At 40.7% G+C, this 27,988-nt stretch overlaps 2 protein-coding genes across 5 annotated transcripts; one reads left to right on the top strand and one right to left on the bottom strand.

Annotated features, from left to right (window-relative positions):
- Positions 1-137: 137 nt before the first annotated feature.
- Positions 138-26,200, bottom strand: LOC139819551 (proton channel OtopLc). 3 transcript variants are annotated; one of them, XM_071788990.1, is made up of 9 exons: positions 26,063-26,200; positions 5,703-5,934; positions 5,284-5,398; positions 4,035-4,260; positions 3,626-3,783; positions 3,139-3,355; positions 2,903-3,065; positions 1,805-2,671; positions 138-1,509 (listed from the first exon to the last, which is right to left on the bottom strand). In XM_071788990.1, exons 1-8 carry the CDS (start codon positions 26,112-26,114, stop codon positions 1,837-1,839), a joined length of 1,998 nt encoding a protein of 665 aa, XP_071645091.1. In that variant the 5' UTR covers positions 26,115-26,200; the 3' UTR covers positions 138-1,509; positions 1,805-1,836. The 3 variants fall into 3 exon arrangements, with proteins under 3 accessions (XP_071645091.1, XP_071645092.1, XP_071645093.1); XM_071788991.1 differs by lacking the exon at positions 26,063-26,200 and adding an exon at positions 9,951-10,089; XM_071788992.1 differs by lacking the exon at positions 26,063-26,200 and adding an exon at positions 9,951-10,089 and having other exon boundaries at positions 5,750-5,934.
- Positions 21,337-25,309, top strand: LOC139819555 (uncharacterized). Of its 2 annotated transcripts, none has more exons than XM_071788996.1 (2): positions 21,337-21,485; positions 23,142-25,309. In XM_071788996.1, the coding sequence occupies exons 1-2, from the start codon at positions 21,409-21,411 to the stop codon at positions 23,560-23,562; spliced, it is 498 nt and encodes a 165-aa protein (XP_071645097.1). In that variant the 5' UTR covers positions 21,337-21,408; the 3' UTR covers positions 23,563-25,309. The 2 variants fall into 2 exon arrangements, with proteins under 2 accessions (XP_071645097.1, XP_071645099.1); XM_071788998.1 differs by lacking the exon at positions 21,337-21,485 and adding an exon at positions 22,265-22,518.
- Positions 26,201-27,988: the final 1,788 nt, after the last annotated feature.

Below are 27,988 nucleotides of genomic sequence, written 5' to 3'. Positions count from 1 at the left end.
ATTGCGTATATATTGGTAATAAAATTTTCATAAACCATTAATAGTAGATCGAATACGTGCTTTTTACATGATTAGTTATATATTTTATATATAGATAAATATATAATTTATATATGTATAAAATATATAACTAGATTATAATAAGATGATTTCAAGGCATATGCGCGTCTATAACTTTGATTATGTATCCATATGATCTTATATTATTTGAAGTATAAACGTATAAAAATAATGTTAGGAAGAGGGGAACACACTTATTGAAGAATTTTATTTCTTAGATTATATTCAATAAGTAAAGTCATATTTCTCTAGATATAATAAACGGAGTTCTACCGAGAATTCTGTTTCGTGTGTGTTATCCTGTCAGATCCATATATAAAATGTTTGCAATAAATATGTACAAAAATATACGCTCGCGAATAATAATTACAACTCTTTTTCAGCATTAATTAGTAAGGTACAAAGCATTGCATCGCCCATTCGTTTTCACGAATGCGATGCAATCCCGATGGCTCTCGCGATAGAGACGCGGAATCTATTGTCTACACGACGCACGTCTATAACAATCATTTGTACACTATATATAGCGTGAGCTTAAAATCTAAAAATATTGCACGTGAAACCGAACGGTATATCGCACTCTCAGAGACAATCATTGCAAGAAAAAGCGTTCTACTTCAGATATGGAAAAATCGTATGTAGATTATCAATTTAGCCTGCTAATTTTTAAACCAATTTAGGATAGGTCGTAATTATAGAATTAGTTTACTTTGAATTATTTATAGAGTTTACTAGAGAGAACTTTACAATATGGATAGTACGATCATAAACATGCTCCGTGCATTTATCTCTTGAATTTACAACAATTCAGCCTTAAATAATACAAAATTCTAAAAGACTTCTTAGAAAGAGATTAGACTTTTTTTTCGAGACTTCTCTTAGATTCTTGTTCGTTCAAGACAGTCGCTTCTTCGTCGCAATCGTAATGGTTGCGTTTACGTTCTCCTAATTTTGAGCATATGTAAATTAGGGTGCCATGGCACTTTTCTGAAGGTCGACGCTCTTGTCTCCTCCTCGGGCGATAGATTATCTTCATTGGCCTCGTCAATCGACGCTGGCATAAGATCAATGTCGGCGCTGCTGAGTACTCGCCGGTGTCGCGTCGCGTTCATCCGAATACCGGCGTTCCATCCGCCGGGATCGCTCAGTACTCGACGATGTCGCCTCTGGCAGCCGCGGTGACGGTGATGATGATGATAGTGATGGTGGTGATGGTGGTGACGGTGCTGTTCGGATATTAACGACGCATCGCACTCCAGACTCGGTAGGCGTTCGAAAACGGGAAAAACGGGATTCGGATCCAGGTACAGCCAGCTCGCGCTGTCCACGTAGGGGAGAAGATGCATCGCGTCCAACGGCAGCGAATTCGGGTGCAGTAGCCGCTTGTAAGCGTTGTCCATCGGCACTGATCTCTCGGGACAGTAAGGTTCTTGCAAGCCAGAATGCAGTCTGTCGACACGACAGTGTGTTTCATAAGCAAACAAGATGTTAAGTTCATCAAAGTATATTGACTTTCATCCAAAAGTTACACAAAAAGTATTTAAAAACATGTATCAACTGTGCAATATGCTTTAACTTCAAGAGAATTTAAGATTCTTTGTTTAATATATAAAGAATGCTTACATTTATGGATTGAATAAAATTACTCAGACAATACAATATTAAAATTATATTAATACGCGACATCAAGTATTGTAATCATGATTTTAATCAATCTTCAAGAGTATTGATACTATTAACGAACCTGCACGAGACTCGGCGTGAGATTCTGCGCTGTCAGTTGAGAGGGTGCTCTCCCCGTGGCGTTCTGTAACACTTGTTCCACGCCTCCAGCAACAGCACGCAGCTGTGGAACCTATAGAAAATTAGTAGGGGTAGCCCGATCCTGGACAACACGCCCCAGGCGAGCACGCCGAAGAATCGTAGCTGCAGCTCCTGCGACAGCCAATTCTGCGTGATCACGGTGTCGAAGGCCCAGAGCACGGCGTTGCTGAACAGTAGGAAGGTGATCACTTGGCGCCCGGGTTTCGCCAGCATTTGGAAGCGCGTTATGCACGAGCGTCGCGAGGTCTCGGCGATCAGCGTGCTCTGCGCGAAGCACTGCACCAGCTGCAGGATCGACATCGACAGCAGCATGATGTGTCTGGCCCGCGTGTCCTCGGTCTCGTCCTGATCCGACATGGCCAGCGAACAGGCGCACACCACGATGGTGAATACGGAGTAGAGTTGCACCCCGAAGAGCGACACGTTCGACAGAAGGCTGTCCAGGGCGGCCGGTGCTCGCATCACCACCGAGATCTGACGCACCTGCACGAGACCACTGGCCGTCATCAGGCTGCTCAGCGTCAGGATGCCGATCAGAGTGCCGCACGTGAGCCACGACAACGTGGCGGAGGGGAAGTTCTCGTCCTCTCGCACGACGAGGAAGATGAGGATCACCACGATACCGGCGACCATGCAAAGAATACCCAGGAAGAGGCCCTTGCTAGAACCGTCGCAACCTACCCGGCTGTGGCTACTCAAGTCTTTGCTGCCGTGGAATTTTTGTTTAGTCAATCGACCCCGACCGACGTTCTGACCCATCACGAAGGTCACCGCCGCGGCGATCAAACTGAAAGAGAAATTATTTGGAGAAATTATAAGAATTCACTCACGTCTAAGACTCGCACGAAAAAATGAAAAACTTATATTAAAATTTAATTAAAAATTTAGATTTATATTTATGTTTAGCTTTTTATCACAACTTACAATTTGATTTAATTGACGAATAAAATTAACGAATGAACTAAATTAGAATTTGAAAATTTTAATCCAGTTGGCAAACATTTAACATAATACGTACCTAAATTGTACGATAAAGGGATATAAGAAGGGCATGCTTGAAGTCCACAGCTGTCCCAAGGTATTAGTGTTCAAGCATTCTTGCAACGCGATTACTTGCGAGATTTGCTCGTTCGAAACAGGTTGATAGGGCTTGAAGGTGCCTCCCTTCTTCGCCGAATTATCTGAAAGAAGTAATTCGCGTAATTACTTTTGAAAAACTTCCTCGCCAGAGCGAAAAGTTGATGAATCATATACCTAGAAGATCCCGCGAGTGTCTCGTCAAGGATCCGGGGAATCCTCGAAGACTCAGGGGAGATACGGACGTTTGCTGCTCGTGTTGCGCCAAGTGTACGAAGTAAGTCCACTCTTGCGCTGTATCCCAAATCACCAGACGCGCCCAGACCGCGACATTGGTGGCCGCGAGATGCGTGAAACCGAATCTGGCTGCAAGACCGAAGCGCTCTACGAGCACCTGAAGGAACAGAGTGACGAATACAAATAATTTATTCTCTTTCGAATGGGAATAAAATCGATTTGGAACACTTTAAAGTAGTTTCAATAAAATTTCAATTCTGTATAATATTTATATAAGTTTTAATCTTTAAAAATCCTTTGTTCTAATTCAAACGCTGCGTACGATCACGTCAGTGTGTACGATATACGTAGGCCGTCGACGCATCAGAGCGCGACGAAGAATCGCGTTCGCGCATTGTCTGACCACGAACGTAAGATTGATGCTTGCCTGCGAGTTTACGAAGAGAAAGTGCATCTGCAAGAAGGTGAACAAGCCGTGCAGCACCGGATGCACAAAGACCACGTCGGTCAAGCACTCGGCACCCTGCATCATCGAGTGCATTGCCATCTCCAGGCCGTTGAAGACCAGCGTCGCCAGGCCGAACACTGAAAACGTACAGATAATGAAACAGATAATGAAATCCATCTCCACAGCTAGGATTTTTTAATCGAACGAGCAAAAGGTGCTCTAACAACGAGAGTTTCAAGTGAATTTAAAAAATTATATTTGTAACGAATACCGATTTAAATATTAAATGAAAGTGAAGGGTGAAAGGTGAAAGCCTTACGAGAAATTTTTAAATGCCAAATAATTTTTAAACTAAATGTCCTTTAAGCGGATTAACGCTATCTCTTACAGAGCGCTCCGACTCGTATATAGAAACTGGTCGGCGCCGTCCTGGCTCTGGAGATGTGCGCCCGTTTTAATGATCCGAATCTGGTGAGCGACGCGCCACCGAGTTCCGCGTCTCCGAGCCCGTTACCACCTCGGCTTAAGCTGCCGCAACTGTCGACCAGCACCCATATGTAGATGCCGATGATGACGGCGATGCTGCCCACGTAGAGATACATGAGAAATACCCCCTGAAAGACACGCAATTACGGATCTCCTTCGTATGTGAAATGCGCTCGTTATGCAAAACGCAGATACTAGGAATGCGATTTGGAGCGTCCGTGAAACGCGGGGGACCACCCGGGCGGAAAAGGGTCATCGGACTAGATAAACGTAGCGAACCGGTTATCTTGAAACTCGCGCGACGACGTACCGTTTCATTTACGTGGCTCCCTGATCTGTAATTTACGTGAATGGAAGCTCCTCCGTAATCCCAAAGCGCGCGCAAACTCCGCGATTACGGCCGTTTCGGTACAGATTATTTGACATAATTCTGATTACATTGAATCGCTACGCGCGGTTTTAATCCCGATAATCTCTCACGTAGTTCCGGTACCGGCAATATTATTCAATGTATAATACATAATTATCTCTTCTCGCACTTTCAAAATGCTTTCTAAGATTAAACTGGGGATTGAAATGAAATTGTTCCTCAAAATTATGCAAATATATAAAAGATCATATTAACTGTTTTAGAAAAATCTGTTAGTAAAGATGAAATATAATATGTTATGATGTACTACGATAAATTGTGGAGATTTTGTTGAATCAGCTTTGCTGAAATCAATTTAAGTGATATTGCAAGTTTCATCAAATAACTGTATACTTTTAAAACGATTTAGATAATCTCTTTAAATCCTTTTAAATAAAGCCCACTTTCTGTCGAACTGTGGACATTATTACGTTCTAAGATAAAAACGAGCAATTAATTTTTTTTTGCATCGCTATAGGATCTGGGATTTTCAGAGGGTATCCCGAATCGACGTGTTTTCAGTTCAAGGCTGTCCGATCGACACTCGGACTTTCCCCAGATTGTGTGAAGTAACGGTACGATAATTCTAAGTCCGACATCGCGAACGGTTATACTTTCGAGACTTTGACGCGTTGCATGTTATCCCGGAGCACGCTCGCTTTCTTGAACCGACGCGACGCGGGTATCCGCGATAAGGCGATTTATTTATGGAACCCGGTCGAGCGAGTTCGATCACTTGTACCTGCAAGCTGAGCAGTGGCACAGGCGTGTCCATGACCTCGGCCAAGCACACCGCCAATGTTAATACGACGATCAGCTCGCCGTACACGTTTGAGAGAACCACCCATAATTGCGAGCTGTGACACAAAATAAGAGATCAAAATTAGTAATTATAATCTCTGTGTAAGATTTGAAAATAATAAAAGAAATAAATCTTGCTAGGATGGACGCACATATGTAGCCAAGATATTATATCTGAGAGCTCTCCGCAACTTTTACTTCAATAGAACTTCCATAAAAATTCCAAAATTAAAATGAAATAAAGAATAGAGAGAAATTAAACGTTAAAATTTTCAATATGTACAAATAAGCACGCTTTAATAAATAAATAAATCTCTATAGGTGGTAAAATAGGGCAAAAATGATAGCCCAAGATTTTACTAGGGTTCCGAATGATCTAGCAGGTCCTGAGGCGACCGTGTCCTTGCCAGGATTCTGGAGACCAAGGATCTCGCCGGTGGCGCCGAGGTGGATGCCTGCGCGGACGCGTGGTCCTCCTTGTCCTTGGTCCTGTCACCCCTGCTGGGGCCACCACTCGGCGCGCCCTCCACGGTGCCACCCGTCGTACTTCCGGTCTCGTTCAGGCTATCCTTGTCGTGCTGCTCATTGCTCGCTGCGGAAAGAAAGGGGGGGAAGGAGTGTGAGAAACGCGCGTTCGTGTAACATTCGGGTGATACGCAGCAGCCGGAAAAGTAGAACCACGCGCTTCTTCTTGCTACTTTCTTTCGTTGGCCTGCCGGGTCGCCGGAGAGAAATGTGTGTGTAACTTTCGCTGAAAGAATTTATACGTCTAGTTCTGCGGCGATAGCGCCCGCGGCGCTAAATAGTCACGGATTTGTAGATCTCCCTTGTGAGCCTTTATCAAGGAATCGTCACCTGTTCGGCATCTGTTATCTCAATTTGTACCACGGCCTCGAACGCGAAGTTCTCGTACGAGAAAGTCGCATTTACTTAATGGCTTTAACATCTATAGAATTATATATTGAAATCTTCATTAATCTCTCGTCGATGTGTTTCTCTGCTAACACAACGCCGGAAGCCCGAAACACACTCTTTCCTCGCTTATTGCATGAATTAGCTGAGGTTGAGTAAAAAATTTTTATAACTTTACGACAGTTTTTTTATCATAATTTTTTATGCTTACCTATTATTGTATTATACTATAAATATAGATTACATCTCCCGATTTTTTTTTTAATTCGAGTTTATCAATCATCGCGGATCGTTGTATGACAGACCATTGAACGGTAAAAAGATGCGTACAAATGCACGTCACTTGATTGATTTATGAGAGGCGAGAAACAAATTTCCACCCGTCAAGCGAGCGATTGTTCATTTAGTCTTATCTCTATGCAGAACGATTTTCTCATAGCGATACTATTGTTTGTCACAGTCGGCGATAAGACGTGACACGCGTGCAAAGGGAAACGCTTTGAAATAATTAAGACATCTGGCGCGCGAGTTTACTTAATTGCTCTAATATTGCGCCTCTAATGATTCCTCATGCATTCGCGGCGCGACGTTGCGTAGCCTATAGTGCTGCACAATGATAGCTGTTCCACTGCTGCGCCCTGCCAAGAACGTGTACGAGGCCTCGTCTAGTAAAAGTTCGGCTCTCCGGCGCGTTAAATAGCCGGCAATTACCGTGAGTTTAATGCCGTGTAATTAATGACGGGCGAAACCAGTAAGTTCTCCATCGCGCGCGCGGTTTCGTCCGACTGTTACATATCGCTCGCGCGGCACTCGCACAATTCCACGTGTTCGCGAAGTCGATTGCGACACTTGTTTTTTTAACGGCTCGACAATCAATTACGCTTTTCAGTTCTTGAAAAGATATAAGACATGTTATCGCGCGCTGTTTAATATATTCTTCATTTAATTTTAATTGGGATTTGTTTATTGAGATTGGTCTCGTGAAGCAATTGAGACATTTGTAAATATATTCGGAAATACAGAAAGCTTTTAACGATAAAGATTAATAAGTACCGTTCAATCAGCTGTTATTTTAAATTTTTATCATTCCGAAATTATTAGCTTGTCCCACTCTTTAATGATTTCAATTCTGCTCGATATAATTATTTCAGCAGATTGATGAAACAATTTAAATTGCAATTGTAAATTTTTATATAATACGATTTTTTTCTATCTTTTTCAACGCTCTTGATGAATAATGACCAAATTTAGAAATAGCAAATGCTGTTGCAATTTAATATTTCCAATGCATATCATAAAAAATAATATTTCGAAACAGCTATTAAATGAAGCTATTAATTAGCCATTAGCCCCGATTTTTCTTCTGTCTTCCCGAAGGTGCATAATACTTGGCGTATACTCATCCTCGAGATAGACACTTTGCTTAATGAACCTCAGAAAATTACAGCATTCTCTCCAATCTTAAAGGGTGCACGCGCTTCCACGTGAGACATAATGAATCGCTTAAGAAAGCAGTCGAGTATCGAGGCTAAGTCCTAAGCGAGCGACGCTTTTGACGGCCTTATTTGATCGACATCGGCATAGTGATCCGTAACGAACAGGATGTAACAATTACGGAGCGCGTATATAAGTGGGCGGTCGTACTCGAGATCATATGCTAATAAGCTCCTCTTCGATTCTTCGTTCCGTTACTTCCGCGAACGCGGACTCGGCAGAACGTACGCACGCACTCTCTCGACGCGGTGCAATCCGCATGCCATTAAAAAAGTAATAATAATAATCAACGTTGCACTCCGTTCCTCCATCCTCGCCCCGCACCGCGTCTCGTCCGCACGCAGAATTCTCCGATCGTGCGTAATACAAATTGCGCGCGGCACCGAGAAAGTCACGAGTCAAGAGTCAACGCGCGCGACAGCTGGCAAAACGCCGCCGTCGCTCGTCGCGCGATTAACGAGCTTGAAGATCATCGCGCGTCCCGGAACGGAGACATGTGTTTGATTCCGAGGATGACGCGATGATGGTGCATCGGCGCGAGCCACTACAAAGGACGCCAAAAGCGATTGAAGAGGTGAGAGGTCCCGGGACTTAGGCACCGGTGTATCTTGGATGTACCTTGGATGCTGCAAGGTCTCTCGCGATTCCTTACAAAGTCTCTGTTCGTTTAACGTTTCCGATGATGTTTATGAAGGAATATTTTCTCTCCAATATTTTATGTGTCATAAAGTCTCCTTGTGTAAATTATTAAGTCTGTTTTTTTATCAAAGTTATAAAGAAAATAATTGTTTTATAAGGTAATTGTTTTTTTAAGGTAATTTTCTTTATTTAATTTTAGTTGGAATTTGTTTATTAAGATTTATGGTCTCCTGAGACAATTGAGACATTTTTAAACAGATAGGGAACACAGAAAGCTTTTAACGATGAGATTAATAAGTTCAATTGGCAGTTATTATTTTTATTATTTCGAAATTGGATTGAGGTATACCTAGAACGCGATTCGAAGGTAGACGAAGAAATTCTTTGAAGGATTGCAACGCGAATATGCAGAAATCATCTGCAAGTGGCGTATCAAATCGATTCGTCGTGAATTACAAGGTTAAACCGTGTAAAATTGTGCGTATGAACTCAAAAGAAAAAATGCAATCGGAAGAGGTACAGTGTATTAGTGTAGCACAACCCTAGTTTTGCGGAATCGCGATAAAATTAGTATCATCACGTACCGCAAACCACTATTTGCCGTGCGCCTGCGGTTCTATTCGCACCTGTGCATATTACGAGTCGATTGCAGAAACACGTTCCTTTCTTATCGGTTCGACAGTGACGATCGTCATCAATAGCGACGAGTTCCGCAAAGTTCACGATTTTTACAATTTCCTCGAGATTCGCCGAATCGATAAAGTCATACGGCAGGTTTGAGAAAGGATTCTGATTACTTATCTAACGATATTGATGAAGCTAACGGACCGTATCTTAAATGCGTAATAAAAAAAAGTTCACGCATTTAATTTGGGTGGTCCGAAAGCGAGTTAAGACGTTATAAGTTCGACGGAATCGTATGTTGCAAAATTAATGTCGGTTACAATGTTACAATAGACAGCGTTTTTGCAAGACTTAAAGTCAGTCGCAGTTTAAACTTGAACGATCAAGAGAAACAGTTAGGTGCGTCTTGTTTGCGGTATTACGGTACATTCGCGACATTGTAAGTCAGTATTTGAAATGTTAACTACAAAGTAGCATTTATAATAACTGTAAATTCTCTAATCTATCGCGAAGCGAACAGCATTTAAGAACTTTTTAATTAATTACTTTAAAAAAATAATTATTTTTTATATTTATGGGGTTTAAAAATTGCAAAACATATAAATTTATTTTTAATTAAATAAGAAGTTTTGTATTAGAAAAAGAAATCACAAACGCAGTCTCTTTGAACTCATTGTCAGCTTGAGCAAGAGATTTAAAAATCGAATGATGAAACAATTCGGGAGCAAGCAAATAGGACTCGACCGTATCAATATAATTACCTAATTAAAATAATTATTAATAAAACAAAATATTAAACTTGATAATCTAATCAATCTAAATAAAATAAATAAAAATCTTTAAGTAATTATTATTGAGAAACAAATTTTATTTTGTTAATGATCAAATCTTATCTCAAGATGCTAATTCGAAGACGCTGTTGTAAAGATTTACCTGTACCTTTGTGCGTTCGTTACCGGGAAGCTATCGTCGCGACGGGGTCGTCAACGGCGTCGCCGTCCATCACTCACAAAGCTCTCGCGAGGATGTTGCAACCGAGTGACGAATGGCGAGAAGCGCACGTGACGATAACGCAGCACCAAGTGGCGCAAGTAACTCGGCTGCGCTCTCGATGGTGCATCGACTCTTTCGGGGATATCGAACGGTGGCGATGGCAGATGGTGGTGGTGGTGGTGGTGGTGGTGGTTCGGTTGATGATGGTGATGATGCGATTTTCTCGTAGCCTCATTTCCCAGCATCCGTCAATACGTATACGGCCGCGTACTCTCGAGCGCGTTTTTTTGCTTTTATTTTGTGCTATCTAGCGAGAATGTCGACAGGATAGCGATGCGCCTCGGGGGGGCTACGCGTCGCCCTCCTAAATCGAACAGGCCATCGTAGAAGATTCCGCTATTCTCGTGACTCACTTTACGACTCCTCGCGCTTCGATGCGTTCGATGGATTATTCGATGTGATGATGATTTAGACGAGACATTGCGAACAAAGAACGGGTCTGCGAGAGCAAGAACCCCTTTGGCGGTACCAGTTTTTCTTTTTGTTGAATATATTAGAATATATTAGTAATCTTCTACAAAATTAAACCCGCGCTGTATATGATTAAAACTTGTCCAACAACTGTGGTTATTACACTTTCTTGTGTAACCTGTTGTCTTTTTTTTTTCTAATAAAATGTATACAGATGGAACCAAAAGATGCTTATGCAGGATGTACCTGGTGATACAAGCGAGAACAGGTTCCGAGCCTCATATAAAAGGGTTTTGTTTTAAATTTTCAACTTATTTTTTTTATGAAGAATCATCTCCTTTCCGCTTGTATGATCAGTTCTGGGACATCCTATATACACAAAACAATTATACATAATTCATTAAGAATGCTTGATTACTATATATTCTTCATAAAATTAATGATTTTGTTTCCCGTGCGTGAAACACGCGAGGTACAATTATGCTCGTTAGTACACGCCGATAATATCGCTCCGAGAGTGCAAGAGGCTAATCGCCGACTTGGCGCACGGAACGGCCCGTTCTAAGGCAAAGGGTTAAACGCTCGTTTCGCGTGCGAGGAATATTATCCGGATGACGATCATTCGGATGGGCGTTAGACGATGCGGCCTCGATGCGCAGCGGCCCGAGCAAATTGCCGAGATTAATTTGTCGCGGAGCTACCCATGATGATCCGCCTAATAGACATCAGGCCGCCGCGATTACGCGTAATAAGCTGGCGCATTATATCCCAGCTACGAGGTAAAGAAGAAGAGGCACCGCCAGGAGCGCGACTGCCACCTGCCACCTGCGAATTATCGATGATGATAATGGGTTTGATGCGCGATAGGGTATCGGTCCATTGACGATACATAACGTCCGTCAGCTCTTTGGCGTTTAACAGCGATTTCGCGTCCGATGTCAAGTCATTATCTGTCGATTCCGCCTGACAAGTTACGGGTAAAGAAGAGAGATGTTGACATTTGCACTTATCGTACATGATACGACGGGGTAATCGATTCGGGTAATCGATCGGTTGTGGGTTAAATCAATAACGGCGACGCGATCGCTCGCCGTGGTAATTTCTTTTTTGCTCGATGAAGATTGACGTTATCAAGATGGATCTTTGGATAATGTGGAGAAAGTTAAATTGTATTTCGCCTTCGAAACCTCAGAATGTTTCAGGGTGCATTATCGAAAATTGATTTTTTTAAATTATTTTTAATTACCTTTAATAACATATTACGTTTTTTTAACATTAATACTCTCATATTGATGATATATAGGGGACAGCCATCAATTCCGTAACTAGATATAAGAATATCGCGATCAATGCAGTTTTATGAAGGAAACGTCCTATGTTCTGAACGTAAAAATGCCGGTGAAAGAGACATTAAGTACGCACGCAAAACGAGAAAGAGTCCCTTCACTAATTTCATAAATTCTCTTGTGTCCCACTTTCGTCGCCCGTCCCACATCCGCATGTGCGACATTATGTACGAAAACTCGCGCCTTTTTTATTCGCATAAGTCATACGTAACGTTCAATTAACGTACCTTACTCACCGTAAGGTGTAATTTATTATTTCAATCTGCCAACTGTGCACTTTCTTGTGTTCTTTTTTCTCCTCTGCCGTCACTTATATGCTTCCGCGAACCCTGTTTTATGCCGCGTGCCTAATTTTGATTGTTTTATCATCTGCTTTCCAAAATTTAGCGCTAAACGAGTTAGTGATAGTCTTAATTTCTTATACTTTAAATATTCTAATTTCTACTGTTTATTCTATAATTTTTCTGCTTTAGTACTCACAATTCAATGTCGAAAAGAAGAAAGTTATGATTCGATAACGACGTGCGTGTGTAATTTTATTTTTATTACATTATTGCATTATTTGTGATATTTATATTATTAAAAAGCGATACAATCATTAATGCAAAAAGAGGCCACGTTAATGAAACACTTAATAATGCGGAGAAAAATGGCAATCCAAAGATATCGATATGTGTTCATAATTAATTTCAGGAGAATACGATTATTCGTGATGGAAAGCGAGCGGAGAATTGGAAATTTGATGAAAGTTTCAATAAAATCATTTACGTCGAAATCATTTTGGATAACGATGACTGACACGTACTTTCTCGGAATTTTATATACACATTAATACACATTATTAATGATATGTCTTTTACGTTTTTAATAATTATTACAAGACTTATTTCATCTTTTTTATTCTCATCACGCAAAGCAAAATTTGAATAACTTATTAAATTTTCATCTTTTTTATTTATGCGGAGCAAAATTTGAATAATTTCTCAGAAAAACAAACACAAATGAGTTAGAGAACATTTGTATTTTGTCTCTTTCAGTAGAATTAACGACATCTATGCATTTTTCATCTAGAAACAAGCTTGTCTTAATTGCTGGTATAATCAATATGTCATATAATGTTAAAAATACCAGAGATATTTACTGTGTTTCATGAAAGTTTCACGAGTGATTGCATCTTCCTTTTGATTCAAAACGATGAATAATATACCTCATAACTTCCGAACGTAGATCATAAATAATATAATCCTTATATCAACACGCGTCGATGAGCAATCACTCAATCGATGTAATTAACAAATTGCGAATTGTCACGGTCGGAAAAGTTGTAAGGAGATTGATCGAATCGCACTCATTTTATTATGAAAGGACTATAAAGTTTATAAACGATGTATATGAGCGATTATTTCCGACCGACAGGTTATCATCCGATTTATGCACGTGTATTCTATAAACGCTTAAACAGCTGCCTGATGGCCAGCAGATATATAAATTGACGGTGCCACATATGTTTTCCGTTGAGAACACGAAATGCGACATTTGCAAATCTGGAGTCGGATCTGCCCATGCCAGCTGTCCGTCTTCTCGTAATGATAAATCTCTGAGATGAGATTGCGGCGGAATAGATATCTATAAGTCGGAAACACCCATACGCAGTGTTTCATTTGCCGGCTGGTCAGCATCCGAAACGCATTCAAAGTCGAAATATTTTTATTAACTGTTAGTCAAACAGTTGCAAGATCGATTCAGAAAAAGTAGCGAAGGGAAGAGTTAATAGATAATTTAAAAAGACGCATGAATAAGTTATTCTTTTCGTTTTTTTTTAAACAATTTATTGATGTCGGAGATAATTAAGAAACCTCCAAAAAAGAGATTTAATTAGGAAAATTTCTTTCTGAATAATCTTTCTTGAAAATTTATGAATAATTATTATTTGCACATGCAGATGTGCAAAGAGTTTCTTAGCATATTATACTCGATATCGTTGACCAAAGATGCGCTCAGGTGTGCTAACAGATGTGCAACAGTAATGACGCGTAAATACCCGTCGCTAATGAATAGATAAAAGGAGATAATAGCCGGCAAGAAAACGCGAAAGCAAGGACCGCAGGGAAGATCTTGCGATCGAATCACGTGTTATATCGTCAAGGAAACGGTTCTCGTATGCGATATTGCACTTTAATGACGATCGCTGTGGAAGATATATCTCGCCCGACTTGTCGACGAAGATTTTATTATCGCAGTAAAATAATAAGAGACAAATATTTTGCGGCGCAGCGTCGATCGTGTGTTATGGGTGCTTTGACCTTTTTTTTTATTCAGGTTGAAGGGAAAGATTACGGCGGATTTTCTGGCTATTTCGCGCGAGCTGCGTAAAGACGTCGTTCGACGAGAGACGCAGCTTGTAAAGATAAGCACGCGCGGCAGCTCGATCATGTTATAACGGGATCGCTTACACGCCGAAGATTGTGCTTTATTAAAACACACAAGGAATATGTCCATTTAAGGAATATTAATAACGTACCTACAGATTGCTAAATTATGGAAAAAGAACGAGCGTATAATAATGCTTATGAAATCATCTCGCTTTACAATCATATACGTGCACGGAAAGAACGGTTTTGCTGGAGTATCTAAAAATTTAGCTAGACACTGATCTGAAAATAATGTTGTTGCATCGTCTAATAATCATATAGAACATTCAAACTGATTGCTAAAATGTCCAAATTTTTTACAGCATTATCATCATACTTCAGCGACCTACTATAATTATTTTAATGATGCAACAAAATTATTTTCAAATCTGTATTTAGCTAAATTTTTAGATACTTCAGCAAAACCGTTCTTTCTGTGTGGACAACATATAAGTGTTGCAAAAAAATTTTAATAAGAAACTTTCTTGGCTCCTTTCTAATTCGAGTCGGTCCTTCTTTATATTACGATTTGCTACCGCTCTGCCTCTTTTACAATTTGTTCAGGCAGATGTATTACCGCGCGTATCGTCGTTACTCGCGGTAACATTTTCCTAATGATCCGAGGTAGAGTGTCATCAGCGAATCGCTCGACGAGGGAACATCTGCGTCGAAAAGTGTACAATAATGCTTGCAAAATCATCTCGAGTTTACGATGATACGTGGACAACATGAGTGCGTTATAAAAAATTTTTAATAAGAAACTTCCTTGGCTGCCTTCTAATTCGAGTCGGTCCTTGTTCGTTACGATTTTGGTACCGCTCTGCCTCTTTTACAATTTGTTCAGGCAGATCTATCACCGCGCGTATCGTCGTTACTCGCGTTACAGCACTTCCATAATGATGCAGGTATATCGTCAGCGAATCGTTTCGACGAGAGAACATCTGCGTCGAAAAGTCGGGACCGTATGGCTATCCGCGAGAGGAGGCACGTGCGGATGTGTATATTTTCGCGTAGATGCAATTCGCGCCTCCGTTCCGTGCACCGCCACCGTGCATGCTGCGAGAAAAGTGGTTAACTGTACAGAGCCAAGCGGCGGCGGTATTCGGCGATGCAGCGCGCGGCGCGCTGCGCTGCGCTGCATCATCTAACTGCAGAGAATCAGTTATGTGTAACAGTGACTGAGGGCTGTCAGGAGGCTTTTAGTAACGGTGGCGTCATATGGCTGACAGATCGATGCTGCGCGACGATTAATGCGGAGCCGGGGCACGGAGTAGAACACGAAAGTAAATTACGGCGGCCGCGGGGAGGAAGAAGTGCGCCCGCATTTCATCAGTTTCTTCCACGAATATGTTGAATCTCGAGATAATTAGCTCATTTGTCTGTAACAAGATCTCTTATTTGTGTATTTCCTTATCACTTTTCATCAATCCGCCGCTAGTGAAAGGATTGCAGGATACAATCTTATTATTAATTAACGGGCTAATTAACGGGCAGTCGAGTACTCAACAGCTGCCTGATTATTAGTTATTTTTAATATTTGAATGGTCCAGAACTTTATAATTGGACAACTAATATATTTTTATTTTAAATTATTATTATCTGATATTTAAAAAAATATTATTAAATCAAAATAAATTAAATTAATTATTTTATTTTTATCAATGCACGTGCGGAAAATAATTCGAGGAATTGTATTAAACTTCGCGTTATTTTGCACTTGATAATTGGAATGCTTAGCGTTCTATTAAAAATTTAAATGCGATGTGCATCGGAAATCCGAATGAAATATTCATACCATTGCTTGATATTATTCACATTTTTATATCGCTATTGCAAATGCATCGGATTTACCGGAGTGCCGCGAATGCAAGATATTTTTTTCCGAATCCCTTTTGAATCATTTACATACCAGAACATTGCACATTGTTCAAAATTATCTCACCCCTCGCTCGCTCTCGCGCCCGCGCCGATCATACGTTTTCAAAGTGAAGTTTTTCTCTCCACGGCGGAGAAAACGATTCGCAGCACGGTGGAGTGGCCTCAAAAGTTATGTGCAAGAATAAATAGAGGTCTTTTCTCCCGCTCGCGCGCGCGATTTTTACGCTTCTGGAGTCGTTGAAGAATTACGCAGGAGATCCGTTGCGAGAGGAGAGACAATGGCGGAGCCCGGAGCGGTTATATCACGTATTTCGTATTCCCGTTTAATTCCGACAGAATAACTCATGCCCGCTTGCTATGCATGCTTTCTAATTTCCTCGATGCAAATCTACATCCGCTCGGATGCAACGCATCGCTCCGGGAGAGACGTAACGCGCGGCGAGCTCGCATGATGAAAAACGCTCAGGCCAGTCAACCAGGAAACGGGCAGCTCGTCTCGAGCGCGTATAAGAGTAAGAGTCGCGATATTTAACAACCCGATGACACCGGTCGTAATATGCCGATTGCAGCGGATGGTAAAAGGCGTGTAAAAAAATGGTGAAAGTCTCGTGCGGCCGCTCGCAATTCATGTGATATACGCTATTCTACGGCGGCCGCCGCGCCGTGCCGAAGAGCCACACCATATCGGACGAAGACATAATGAGAGGTCTCACGAAAGAAAGCAAGAACGAACTGTACTTGACTAGAAAGCTGCGTGTGATACTCGTTTTAACTCTCGAACAATGAAATAGCACATTAAGAATGTCAAAAACCGTTAGTATTATTATAGACTTCTTAACGTCACACTGCAGGGGACCGAATTGCTAATGTACGAGTCTTTGCGCGGAAAAGAAAAATAATGTGCCGAAGCGTTTGTCTGATGAATATTACAAGTTAAAAGCGGATGTAATAAATGGAAAATCAACGATATGTACAGATAGTTGTTTTTTTTTATATTAAAAATTCCATTACGATTTTTGTTAAAAAGAAAAATCGTCGAAAGTCAATAACATTTTCAGCATATTGCTGAAACGGAATGACATCCTGTTCATCCTCCGCTGGGCTGCTAATGGCATCGAGTCATCCCGTAGAGAGAATCTAATTTTAGAATCGAGTAAGACAATTCACCGTTGCTCGAGCAAGGCAGGCGGGGATCATGATAGACAAGCAGGTGCATAGAAATGCAGTCCTTAGTCGAATGTTGACCTTATCGCGTTGGCTCATGAACCACACTCCGCACGTATCGAGACGCCGATGCGTATGCATACCCGGTGTACTATCTACCGCTACTCGAGTCCATTTTGCTGGACAATACCGTAAGACACGTGTCGCCACGCATACCGAATGTGTGGACGACATACTTTGCCGAATTATACGCCGTTGTCGCCTAGTCGTTGTCGGCGCCACTTAGTAATCTCGCAACCCATTGCACGCACCTGATTGTAATTTACAAGTGAACAAGCTGCGACAAAAGAGATCGCAGGCGAGGAAAACAGCCGTGTCAATTTGCAGGCATTTATTATTAAGTTCATTAATTTTAATTGGTTCTTATAGAAACGATAATTATAGCTCCTAAATTAATAGTCAAGTATAGAGAATTATTTAGTTTTAAATCAATGTTTATAAATATGATTTTATAATCGTGATCTTAAATATAATTAATTATTCACGAAAGTAAATAAAATTTCACACATAACTCTCGTTTCAAATTAAATTATTTCAATTAAAATTATTTTATTGTATCCAGGAATTTCTACTTTAATTGCTTAATAATAAACGACATAATATTTATAACAAAGTGGGATAAAAATGGGCAATGAGAGAATAACGCGGTTGTTGGTAGTCACAATGACAATGTTTAATTATAATTAACCGTAAATATTAAGATGTAATACGGACGTTTTGGCTCCGCTTTGAGCCGTATCAGTGACATCAAATGATAAATGAAAGCTAATTCTCAACGGTCATTAAATTAATAGTAAGTAAGTGCTTCTTGATAGCGTGGTCAAAAAGCTACATGGATAAAAAAGTTGACATTAAAATTGACTACTTGAAGATGGTCAAGTAGTCTTGAGATTAAAAATAAAGCCGTGGAGATAAAATCCAGAGCACAACCAGTACATATTAATGCACAGTTAATAGAATTAAATTGAATGTAAAGACAACCAATTACACAGTATCATACCGATTTTATCTCCACGGCTTCATTTTTAATCTCACATTCTCCAAGACTACTTGACCATCTCCAATTTTAAGTCAACTTTTTGTATCGCTATGACTTTTTGACCACGCTATCAAAAAACACTTATTTTAATTTTAATTCGTTTTAAGAGACCTTCTCACCCCATTTCTCCTTCATCGACGTTGTCGAGATCGCGGATATCGTATCCGGTACATCCACCGCGCGTTCCTCTTTGCCGGATAGAATCCCCTCGATACAATCCGACTTATCCACTTTCGTCACTGATCCTCGTTCGTTCTTCCAATCGTCACTCTCTCTCTTGACGATATCCGTTCTCGGTTCCGCGTAACCCGACAGGTTTCGGATATCCGGCACGAGGGTCTCCTCGTCGTCCTCCCTGATCCTCCATTTCGCCCTCTGATGCTGCTCTCTGACACCTTCTGAGCAAGGACGATGCTCGTCCTTGCTCTCCTCTTCCTGTACTTTTTCACACTCCGGATCCACTACCTCTTCAACAAGTTCCTCCTCTTGCAGCATGTATTCTCTCCTCTCATTCGGATTTCCGTACACTCTGTAGGGCCCCACGAGGCCCACCACTCCTCGGGGCAGTGCCACAAAGTTCTCCTGGTCAGGCCAGGTATTCTCGTGCTCGCAACGATCGAAATACATTTCCGGCGGATCCGGAAGGGATTCTCTAGGCGTGTCGTAGAGCCACTTCCTTACCTCAACTCGCCTGGACACGTCCTTGGGGTCTGATTGCTGCTGTTCGGGCCTCTCGTCGGGCTCGATGTCCCGAATCTTATCGACAGGCCGAATCGTCTCCTCGTTCGCTTCGCAGGACGTTTCCAGCAACCGTACTTTCTTCGGTTTTCTCACCACGCTGTAGAGAGTGTTCTCGTCCTCGATCTCGAGGATCGGCGACGCTTTATTTTGGGATGCAGGTGACCAGACGCACGGTAATTCTCGCTGCTCGTTTTCCAGCTTCTGTTTCGGTTCGTTCTTCACCGCGCTGATCACCACGATCTTGCCGTGGGCACCCGGGGGGAGACTCTTCGTCGCGATACACTCGTCGCTGCCCAGAACGCTGTAGATCGGCTCGCGCGTCGCCGTTTGGATCCACTTGGGTCGTTTGTAAGTTTTCGAGGTGCCACCAACGTTCGATGATTTTCCGTCGACCGTCGCCGTGGAAATGCCAGCCAGCTCGGCCACCATCCTGGACGAATTCTTCGTGTCGAACGGGTCCGCACCGGATGTCACGCATTCATCGAATCGTGACCGACGATTCGAGATCGGAGTACCGTATTAAAAGTGACGCGAGATTGATAATCGATTTGCGGCGCGTATAAAGAAGAATGTTTCGTGCTGTGAATGCTTAACCCTCAACGAACGCTGGAGCAGACAGTGCACACACACTTTGGAAGAATTTGTGGTTTCTTTGAGAAATTAAACTCAAGGGTCATTGCTCGCTTTATCAATTTCTAATTATACGATAAAATGTAAAATCAGATATAAGAATCACTTTCTTCATCTTGGCTCTTGAAAATTATTCTAATTTCTTCTGTTGCGCGCGTGGTATTGAAGCATAGAAACGTCGTAAACCTTTCGTGGGATTTAATCCTGAAGATCATTGCTCACCTTTGATTTGTCTTGAGAATATACAATTAACTAATTGTGTCTCGACGGAATCGTCTCAATTTACGAATGTCATGCACCAATATTCATGGATGATTCTTCAGTTACGAAAATCACTTTCTTCAACTTGTTGCTCGATTTACGTCTTAATTCTTATTTCGTTAACGTTTCGAATCCTCGCTGTTCGATCTGAGAACACCGAGTGCACCGGCTCGCACGCAAAAGGCAAATGGCACTCGGCCACTTTATAGTTTTAACAAAGAACAATACCACAGAGTATCGACGCGGTGGTGGCTGATGGTCGCGGAGGTCGATGGGATGGATGTGGTTCTCGTTCGTGACCAGATTCGCGAAATAGAAAATTTCACATTCTTCGCGACGTCGTCGTCAACTCTCTACATTCTCGTCCGCTATGACAGTTCCGCGTACGAGAAATACCGAAGATCCAAATCTACATACCGCGACTATATTTTGCGTTTGATATATTGGCACTTTAGATGTAAGAAGAATTTTTATCAATTTTGTAATAGATATAAGAAAAAAAAACTTTTTTTTTTAATTTCAAGATGGGTTGGCAAAATTCAAAGGATTAAACTTAACTGCACATTGCGAATCTTTTACAAAACTTCCTTACTTTATCACACGATACGATCAAGAATTAATCATCATATCCATAATGGCGCAACTCATTTCCGACGTATTATTTTATACGTCGATATACGAATGTGCTCCTTTTATATTCAGAATGCGTATTCGGATTGCGTATTTCTTGATTATTATCGTTTTCTGTTTGCCAATATTTCAAGATCGGATAGGATAATTAAGTAATCGAGTAATTCAAATACTTTATCTTTATCATACACGCGCTCACGAAGAAAATGATTATAATGAACTTAAAATATTTCTCTGGCGCAAAAAAAGTTTTTCTTATTATTATATAATTTTCATATCGGAAAACTTTTTTAATTTACTGGAAGAGAAAATAATATTAAGAGAAGAACATTGCGTTTCAAGATGCACAGTCTTTAAAGTTGCTTCAAAGAGAATCAAAACGATCAAATTTACTGGTGAACATGATGGGAATATGATGTGCGAAATGCCGCATGTGCAGGGATTTAAAGTCGGCATCATCGCGCCAGCTGTCGGGTACTCTTTCCTAATCGTCTCTCGCCCCGGGACGTTGTCTTACTCGCGCGCAGATAATAATTGGTGCGCGAGATGATCGATCAGCCGTCGTTACCATAAGATTACGTATAATGACCGGCCGTTAGACTTCCCGACCTAGCTATCTTCCCAACGCCTCTCTTGAGATGCATAAATACATCGGCGACACAGCACGTTGACATTTTTCCGCGCGGAGGAAAATAGACGGGCACAATCCCACTTAGCGGCGTTTATCGCCGGGCCCGGGCGTTTTGCGGCTGATAATCATCGTCATTCGCGAAATGGCTGTACTTCCGTACGATCCTTGGATCATTCAAGATCCGCCACGAGGGTTAATGCACGATCCGATCGCAACAAAGTACGTACATTAAAACGCTAAGCGTGCGCGCGCGTGGAAAATTGCAAGTGCTGTATCGCGTTAGGACGGTGATTCGAGCGTTATGATTAATTTAATAGCAGAATAGGAAGTTATTATAGCCGCCGCTTTTATATTCGAATCTATCGCCTTCGCGAACAATCCCTTTTATTTAGTCGAATTGATCTTTTAAATTCCTTGGATAGCCAGGAAATGGCTATCCAAGGAATTTATGAAAGGATTATACGTGCTTTGGTCTTCTTCGATAAATTAATAAACGATTAGGAGAACAGCAGTAGATTTACTTGCGTTTTATCATGATAAAACGCAAGTAAGCAGTTAAGACTTTGAAATCCAAGCCAACTTTAAAATGCTTTCATAACGTTCAAAGAAACATAATGATTGGAAAGAAAGTTTCTTGCAAAGAAAGGCGATGAAAGGGAAAACAAGTAAAGTAAATTTTTCCTCTTCCTGGAAATTTATGGCTCTGATATAGCCATATAAGAAGTTCAGGTCTTGAGTAAAATCAAGTTCGAATAACGATACAACTAACTGTAAACACGCGATTTTTATTGGATGTAAGGTTATCTCGAGATCAAAGTTCAAATTAGCCCATTCGAGAACGTTTATTTTTTGCTGACGGACTTAGAATATTTGTAACGAACAGTCAACATGCGAAAAGAATCACGAATACTCGCAAACGACGCATGGTGGAAGAAGAAGAGGAGGAGGAGGGATCGTCATAACAGCAGCCCACGTCAGAGTCTGTTACCGTGCTCTCTTCGTTAATTTTAGTACACGCTCCACTACCGTCTAGCTCGCAAAGACGATAGTTTTCGCGCGCACGCGATAATGATATCGGGCCAAGAACACGGAATAGTGTCACAACATTGAGCAGGCAATTTGCATGGGCAAGCTAATATCAGCCGGCAGCCAACAACAGAATTCTCCTCTCGCGCATCGGCAAATCATTAACGATGACGCGCGTTTATCTTCTAATCTTCTGTTACATTTTAAATTCCGCACTAAGCGAGCCGTGAGTACATTTATATTAATAAACAATTATCTTTTTCTGAAAGCTAAAATGATTTTCTGGCTGTCGACATGAATTTCCGAAAAAAATACAAATCTTTATTGGAATTATCGTTTGTAACATACCTATATATACACATTTTTCGAGAGATGACTTTATAGTAATATTTTAAAGCTAATCAGATTTTCCCGAAGAGGAAAAAAGATAATATTTTCAATATTTATATATTACGAATATTTAATAATTGATTTGTCAAAGATATTTTAAAGCTAGTTAGATTTTTCTGAAGAGAAAAAAGGTAATATCTTCAATATTTAAAATATTCAATGATTGATTTGTCAAAGAGAAGGCTACGATGTCTCGTTCGTGCATCAAAGTAATCTCCGTTTTTATCTTGATCAGAACTCTCTCGAGATCTCTTGATCCATCCTGCAGTTCGCGATTTGACGTTGGAGTAGTTTAGATAATAACGCAATTCTCTCCTTCGATAATATATCTTCTTATTCCGAAAAGAGGAAGTTTCTTGCCTCATAACGGCTTTTATGAAACTCAATCGCAATCGTTCGCCGGCTCGCGCGCGCCCGCTTTCGCCAGACCTTCGCAGACGCGAGAACTTCTCTTTGTAGAACTACGTGGCTGATGCAGGGCGAAGCGTTCACCAAGGACGAAGCGACGTCCCGACTCGTCCAGCTGGACAGCCACAAGTCGTACCTTCCGGTGAGCACTAGAGCGGAGGTGTACTACAGGGCTCGACCGGGCAAGCTCATCACCTGCGTGATCGCCGCGTCCGTCCGCCAGCGAGGCCACGTGAGCGTGGTGGAGGGCGGCTACGGAGCCAGGGAGGTCCGGATCCGTTACATGACGGAAAACGGCGAGCCAGACGAATTTTTCGTTCTCATACAGGCCGCGAGAAGGGAGCCGGTGTCCGTCGAGGGAAACGTCGTGAGAAGCTCGAGACTGGGCGTCGTCTACGAACCCATGACGAATTGGACCCGCGAGGAGATAGAGGACGCCTTACGCAATAACACCGATATTTTTCCATCGTAACCGGGATGCGTGGATTTCAATTCTTTTTTGTAGAATAACGACGGTATGTCATAAAAAACTTGGAATTACTGCTAGTCATTAATTAATTTTAAGCGGTTTTTAAATTTTTTCAAATCGAGTCTTTTTGAATTATTAAGGATTAAGTTTATCCGGAATTAAATTATCAAAAAAATCTGATTATATTCTGTAACATAAAATTGTAATATAAAATATTTAATTGAAATTTTTTCGATTTTATATCGTAAAAATTAATCAGATTTTACAAATAAATTAACTTATTATTAAATAAATGAAAAGTAATTCTACATAACTTTTTTTTCAATTTAAAATATTTTCAAACAGAATCTAAAAGTCTAAAAATGTCAGAGAAATTGGACTTTTTAGATATTTTTATAGCGGTTTTTCTAGATTATTCTGGTTAGTTCAGCTGAAGAAACTTTACTTTGCGAAGCTCAGCGGTTCGAACGATTGAATCTTCCTATATAATTATCGCCAGGGAGATGGCTCATTTACAAGCTAGCATATCATTTTACCGCCTCGTATTCTGGCCGAACATATAATTGCGCACGTCTTTCCAGTATAATTACGCGATGCGAGATATGCATTAGGCGCGTAAGTGAGATGTCTAAATTTGGTTTAACCCTTTTAATTTTAAGATATACGATTGCGAAGTCAATATAATGCTTTTTGGAGATCTTTTTCATTCATCAATATTTTATATAAAACTGTTTCTGAACTTTTCGTATTTTTAACATTCCAATTTATGTCGGCTTTATATTCTGTCTGTTATAAAATAGTTTCCCCGTACCATCTCATTTTTCCATAAAGAACAATTGATTTGTACGTAGTAACAATTTAATTCAGTTTATATTTTGCTATTGCCTCGGCGGAATAAACTTCTCTATTCAATTCTTAGGATAAGCGATGATTTATTAACAATACAATTTGTTATATTCATGTAACGTAGGGAGGGGGGAAGTCTGTCGTTACGGAATTAGAACACTTTGACGTATATACAGCGGCGAATAATTGACGCAAATGGATCATTTATTTTTTCGATCTTGCCGACAGCCGTTAGTTTTCACGTTCCACCTGTTACAGCAGCAATATACCTACTTGGCCGAGTGCGAATACATACGTACAACCGGCATTAATTGTGAAAGTAGATCGCAATTCGTAACTAATAACTGCCAGCGGGTGTTACATGCCAAGATGAGATTTAATGATTAATCGCGCCATAACGAGCTACAACTTTTCGGAATATTGCGCGATTTAATTGCCCACGTTACGCTGCGACGCGACCGAAACTTCATTATTATTCGCGATTATACGAAAGCGATGAAAAAAAATTGTGATGCGATGTTAATAGACTGAAACGAAAAATCGTAAATAGCATAACGCGCGATCGATATCAAATTTATAAATTGCTTATAATAATTTGATTAATTTACAGCGAACTAGTGTCCGTGATCTTTGCATTTAATAAATACGACAATAAATAATAATAATAATAATACGGCATGTGTTACATAATAGTAATAAGTCGTAATTATAATAAGAAATTATTATTTCTTTTATTATACAAGCGTATATGTTAATCTCGCATATAATTTCACATTCTTTATGGCGTTAGACTAAAAATATTACTCCGTCTTGAGATTCGATATCTTTCTTAATTATTAAAATCTATGTAACAATTTAAGCGAAATAGTATTGATGGAATTCAATAAGAGACGGTTTGATGACTCGATTGAAGTTTCACTTGTACCGATATGCAAATTTCAATTTACTCTTCTATGACCGTTCGCGACTTTTCACAGTCTCGCTGACCGAACCCGGGTGTCGTGAAGCGGAAATTTCTGCCGAACGTTCGCAGCCTGTTTCGTCGGATCCACTTCGACGATCCGTTCAATCACGCACGAGTGATCGCGGGCTGTTTCGAAAACAAGAGTTGGAAATAAGAGCCGTGGGCAGGCTCCGTATAACAGATAACAACACGGTGCGTGTCCGATCCTTTTCACTTCCGTGGAAAAGAAAAGGGAAAGCGACCGTTGTTTTAGAATAAGAAAACGTTACTACGCGCTCTTTATCAGAGGATTTCGTAGATTTTACACATTTGAAAAGTGAAAAGAACGTTAGATTCCAAATACTGAAACTGAAATGATATTTCCCAAGAGAAAAGGTCTTGAATTTTTTAGAAATTCAGGCCACTTCATTTGCAGTATTAATTTTATTATTATGTTAATTCCTTCTTTATGAGATTCATATCTTTTTGATTTTACTGACTACTTTTTTTCAGAAGGAAACTGAATTTAATTTTTTTAAATAAAAGAGCCTATATGTGAAAGATCTCTATTTTACCTAATCTTTGCTTTATTAACAGACATTGAATTTCTCAAAATATATAATTATCTGAAAATTGTTGCCAAGGTCAGTGATTTCTGGAAGATTAACTGAAGAAATCGTCATCACACACAAAAAAGGTGAAACGAGGTCTTACCCGATGACTTGCCGGGGTTGGATTCCTCGATCGGCTGCAGAGTTCGCGACATCGTCGTTCTCCTTCGACGTCTCGCTCTTCAACTTGAAACGAATGCCACGCTACGGTGCTCACGAATCGTGATCGAGACGCTCGTAAAACCGCCGTCGATGTCCATCAATCCGTTGAATTCCGTGTCAAGTCCGATAGATTCGCCGTGGCTGCCTGTCGCATTTTTCGCGAACGTACATTAGCCGGCACTGATTAATATAATTGGTTATAATTATATGGAGACGGGAGCGAGAGATCCTTCGTGGTTGACGATGGTAGTAAAATCCCAGGCACCAGGTAGAGCGGCGTATCGTCAGGCGTTTCTTTCGTGAAGCTACTCTAACTTATTCGTGACAGTAATAATAACAATTAGCGGTAATTAACAGAATGTTGAAAACTTCTCGTGGAGAGATATTAAGAATGCCCTTCTCGTACAGTCAATAAAAATGTATTTACGAAGAAGTGAAGATGACCGTTCAAGATTTGGCTATATAGAAGCTGCTCCGGAAAGTTTATATAAGTGTTTAGAGAGACTCATAAAAAAGAATAAATTAATATTAAAATTTCTTTATCTAAATATTTCGCTTTCTTCTTCTTTATGTAGCAATATGTCTGATTCGATCTCTTTTTTTAAATGGTCATTCCAAACTTTTCATGAGAAAATAATTATTCTGGATGCTGAGATTTGCTTCAATCATTCAATTCGTATTTCTTTTATTTGCGGGTAGAGTCCTTCTTCGGGAATTTTTCTCTTGAAGAGTTAACTCTCAATACGAATCTATCTTCAATGAACCGATCAGTCCCAATCTCTTTCCAGATAGAAATTATCCTTCCACAGCGGACTTGTTCTTTTTTCAAAAAATTAATTCAACTTTTGTCAGAATGTGTCTATCTTCAATATTAAAGTGTGTAACGTTTGTTTTATATTTATTTATTCATTATGTACCATTCATTTGACAATCACTTCTTCTTTTCTCCAAAACTATCCTCGCCAAACACTAAGCCATTCTTCTTTGTTCCTTCACTTCTTCCAAGTATATTTTCTTTTCCGAAAAAACAACACATTTGTCTTATTTTTCCAACAAAAAATTGTTCACTAATTTTTTCATCTCTCCTGAGGAAACGTGTCCATCTTAAGTCCAATTTACGGAAAATACTGTAAGGGCGCGTAAAGGGCGAACGCGCGCGGAATGTACGACACCTCCGGTGGCACGTGCGATGGCTCGCGCGTCACGTCACGTCACTTCACGCAAGTCACGTGCGAGCGACTGAGGCACGACGCGCGACTCCGACACGCGCGGCTTCCGCGGACTTTCGAATAACGGGCTGACGGATTGCCGTCGCCGCGAGAGAGCACCGCGTGAGAGCTACGTCGACTGCACATCAACCGGCACTGCGCCGTCGCTCCGGTCCCGGAATCTGGCCCCCGACGTGGGCCCCGCTGGTAGATCCTGATCCTCCGCGTAGTGGGAGACGAGTACTATGACTACCATGGAGATCTTCTCCCTCCTATCTTGCTCGCGAGAGGGTCTCTCAAGAAAGAAAGAGTCCGCGGAAGGGAAATATAAAATATACTGAAGAAAAAGGAGAAAGAATCCACTACTTTCGTTCCACAGGACTTGGAACATGCATGGATTGCCTATGTGCTTCCTGCGGGACTGACCATAGCGTAGCACATATTATAAAACTTATATTATAATCGATACAAAGTCTTACGGTACCTATATTAGCTAATAAAATCTTGATTTCGAATCGAGTAGTAGAAATTATATACTGCAATGCGCAACAGAAGTGTTTCTACATTTGCGAAGGAAATAATTCAATTGATATATAAATACTGACTGTTCTTAGTTTATTGTATAATTGTGTTGGGTTGTTGAAACAAGACGCATAAAG

Source organism: Temnothorax longispinosus, chromosome 9 (genome assembly GCF_030848805.1).
Source record: "Temnothorax longispinosus isolate EJ_2023e chromosome 9, Tlon_JGU_v1, whole genome shotgun sequence".
Lineage (NCBI taxonomy): Eukaryota > Metazoa > Arthropoda > Insecta > Hymenoptera > Formicidae > Temnothorax > Temnothorax longispinosus.
Note: the sequence above shows the minus strand (reverse complement) of the source record. Positions and strands in the feature narration are given on the sequence as shown.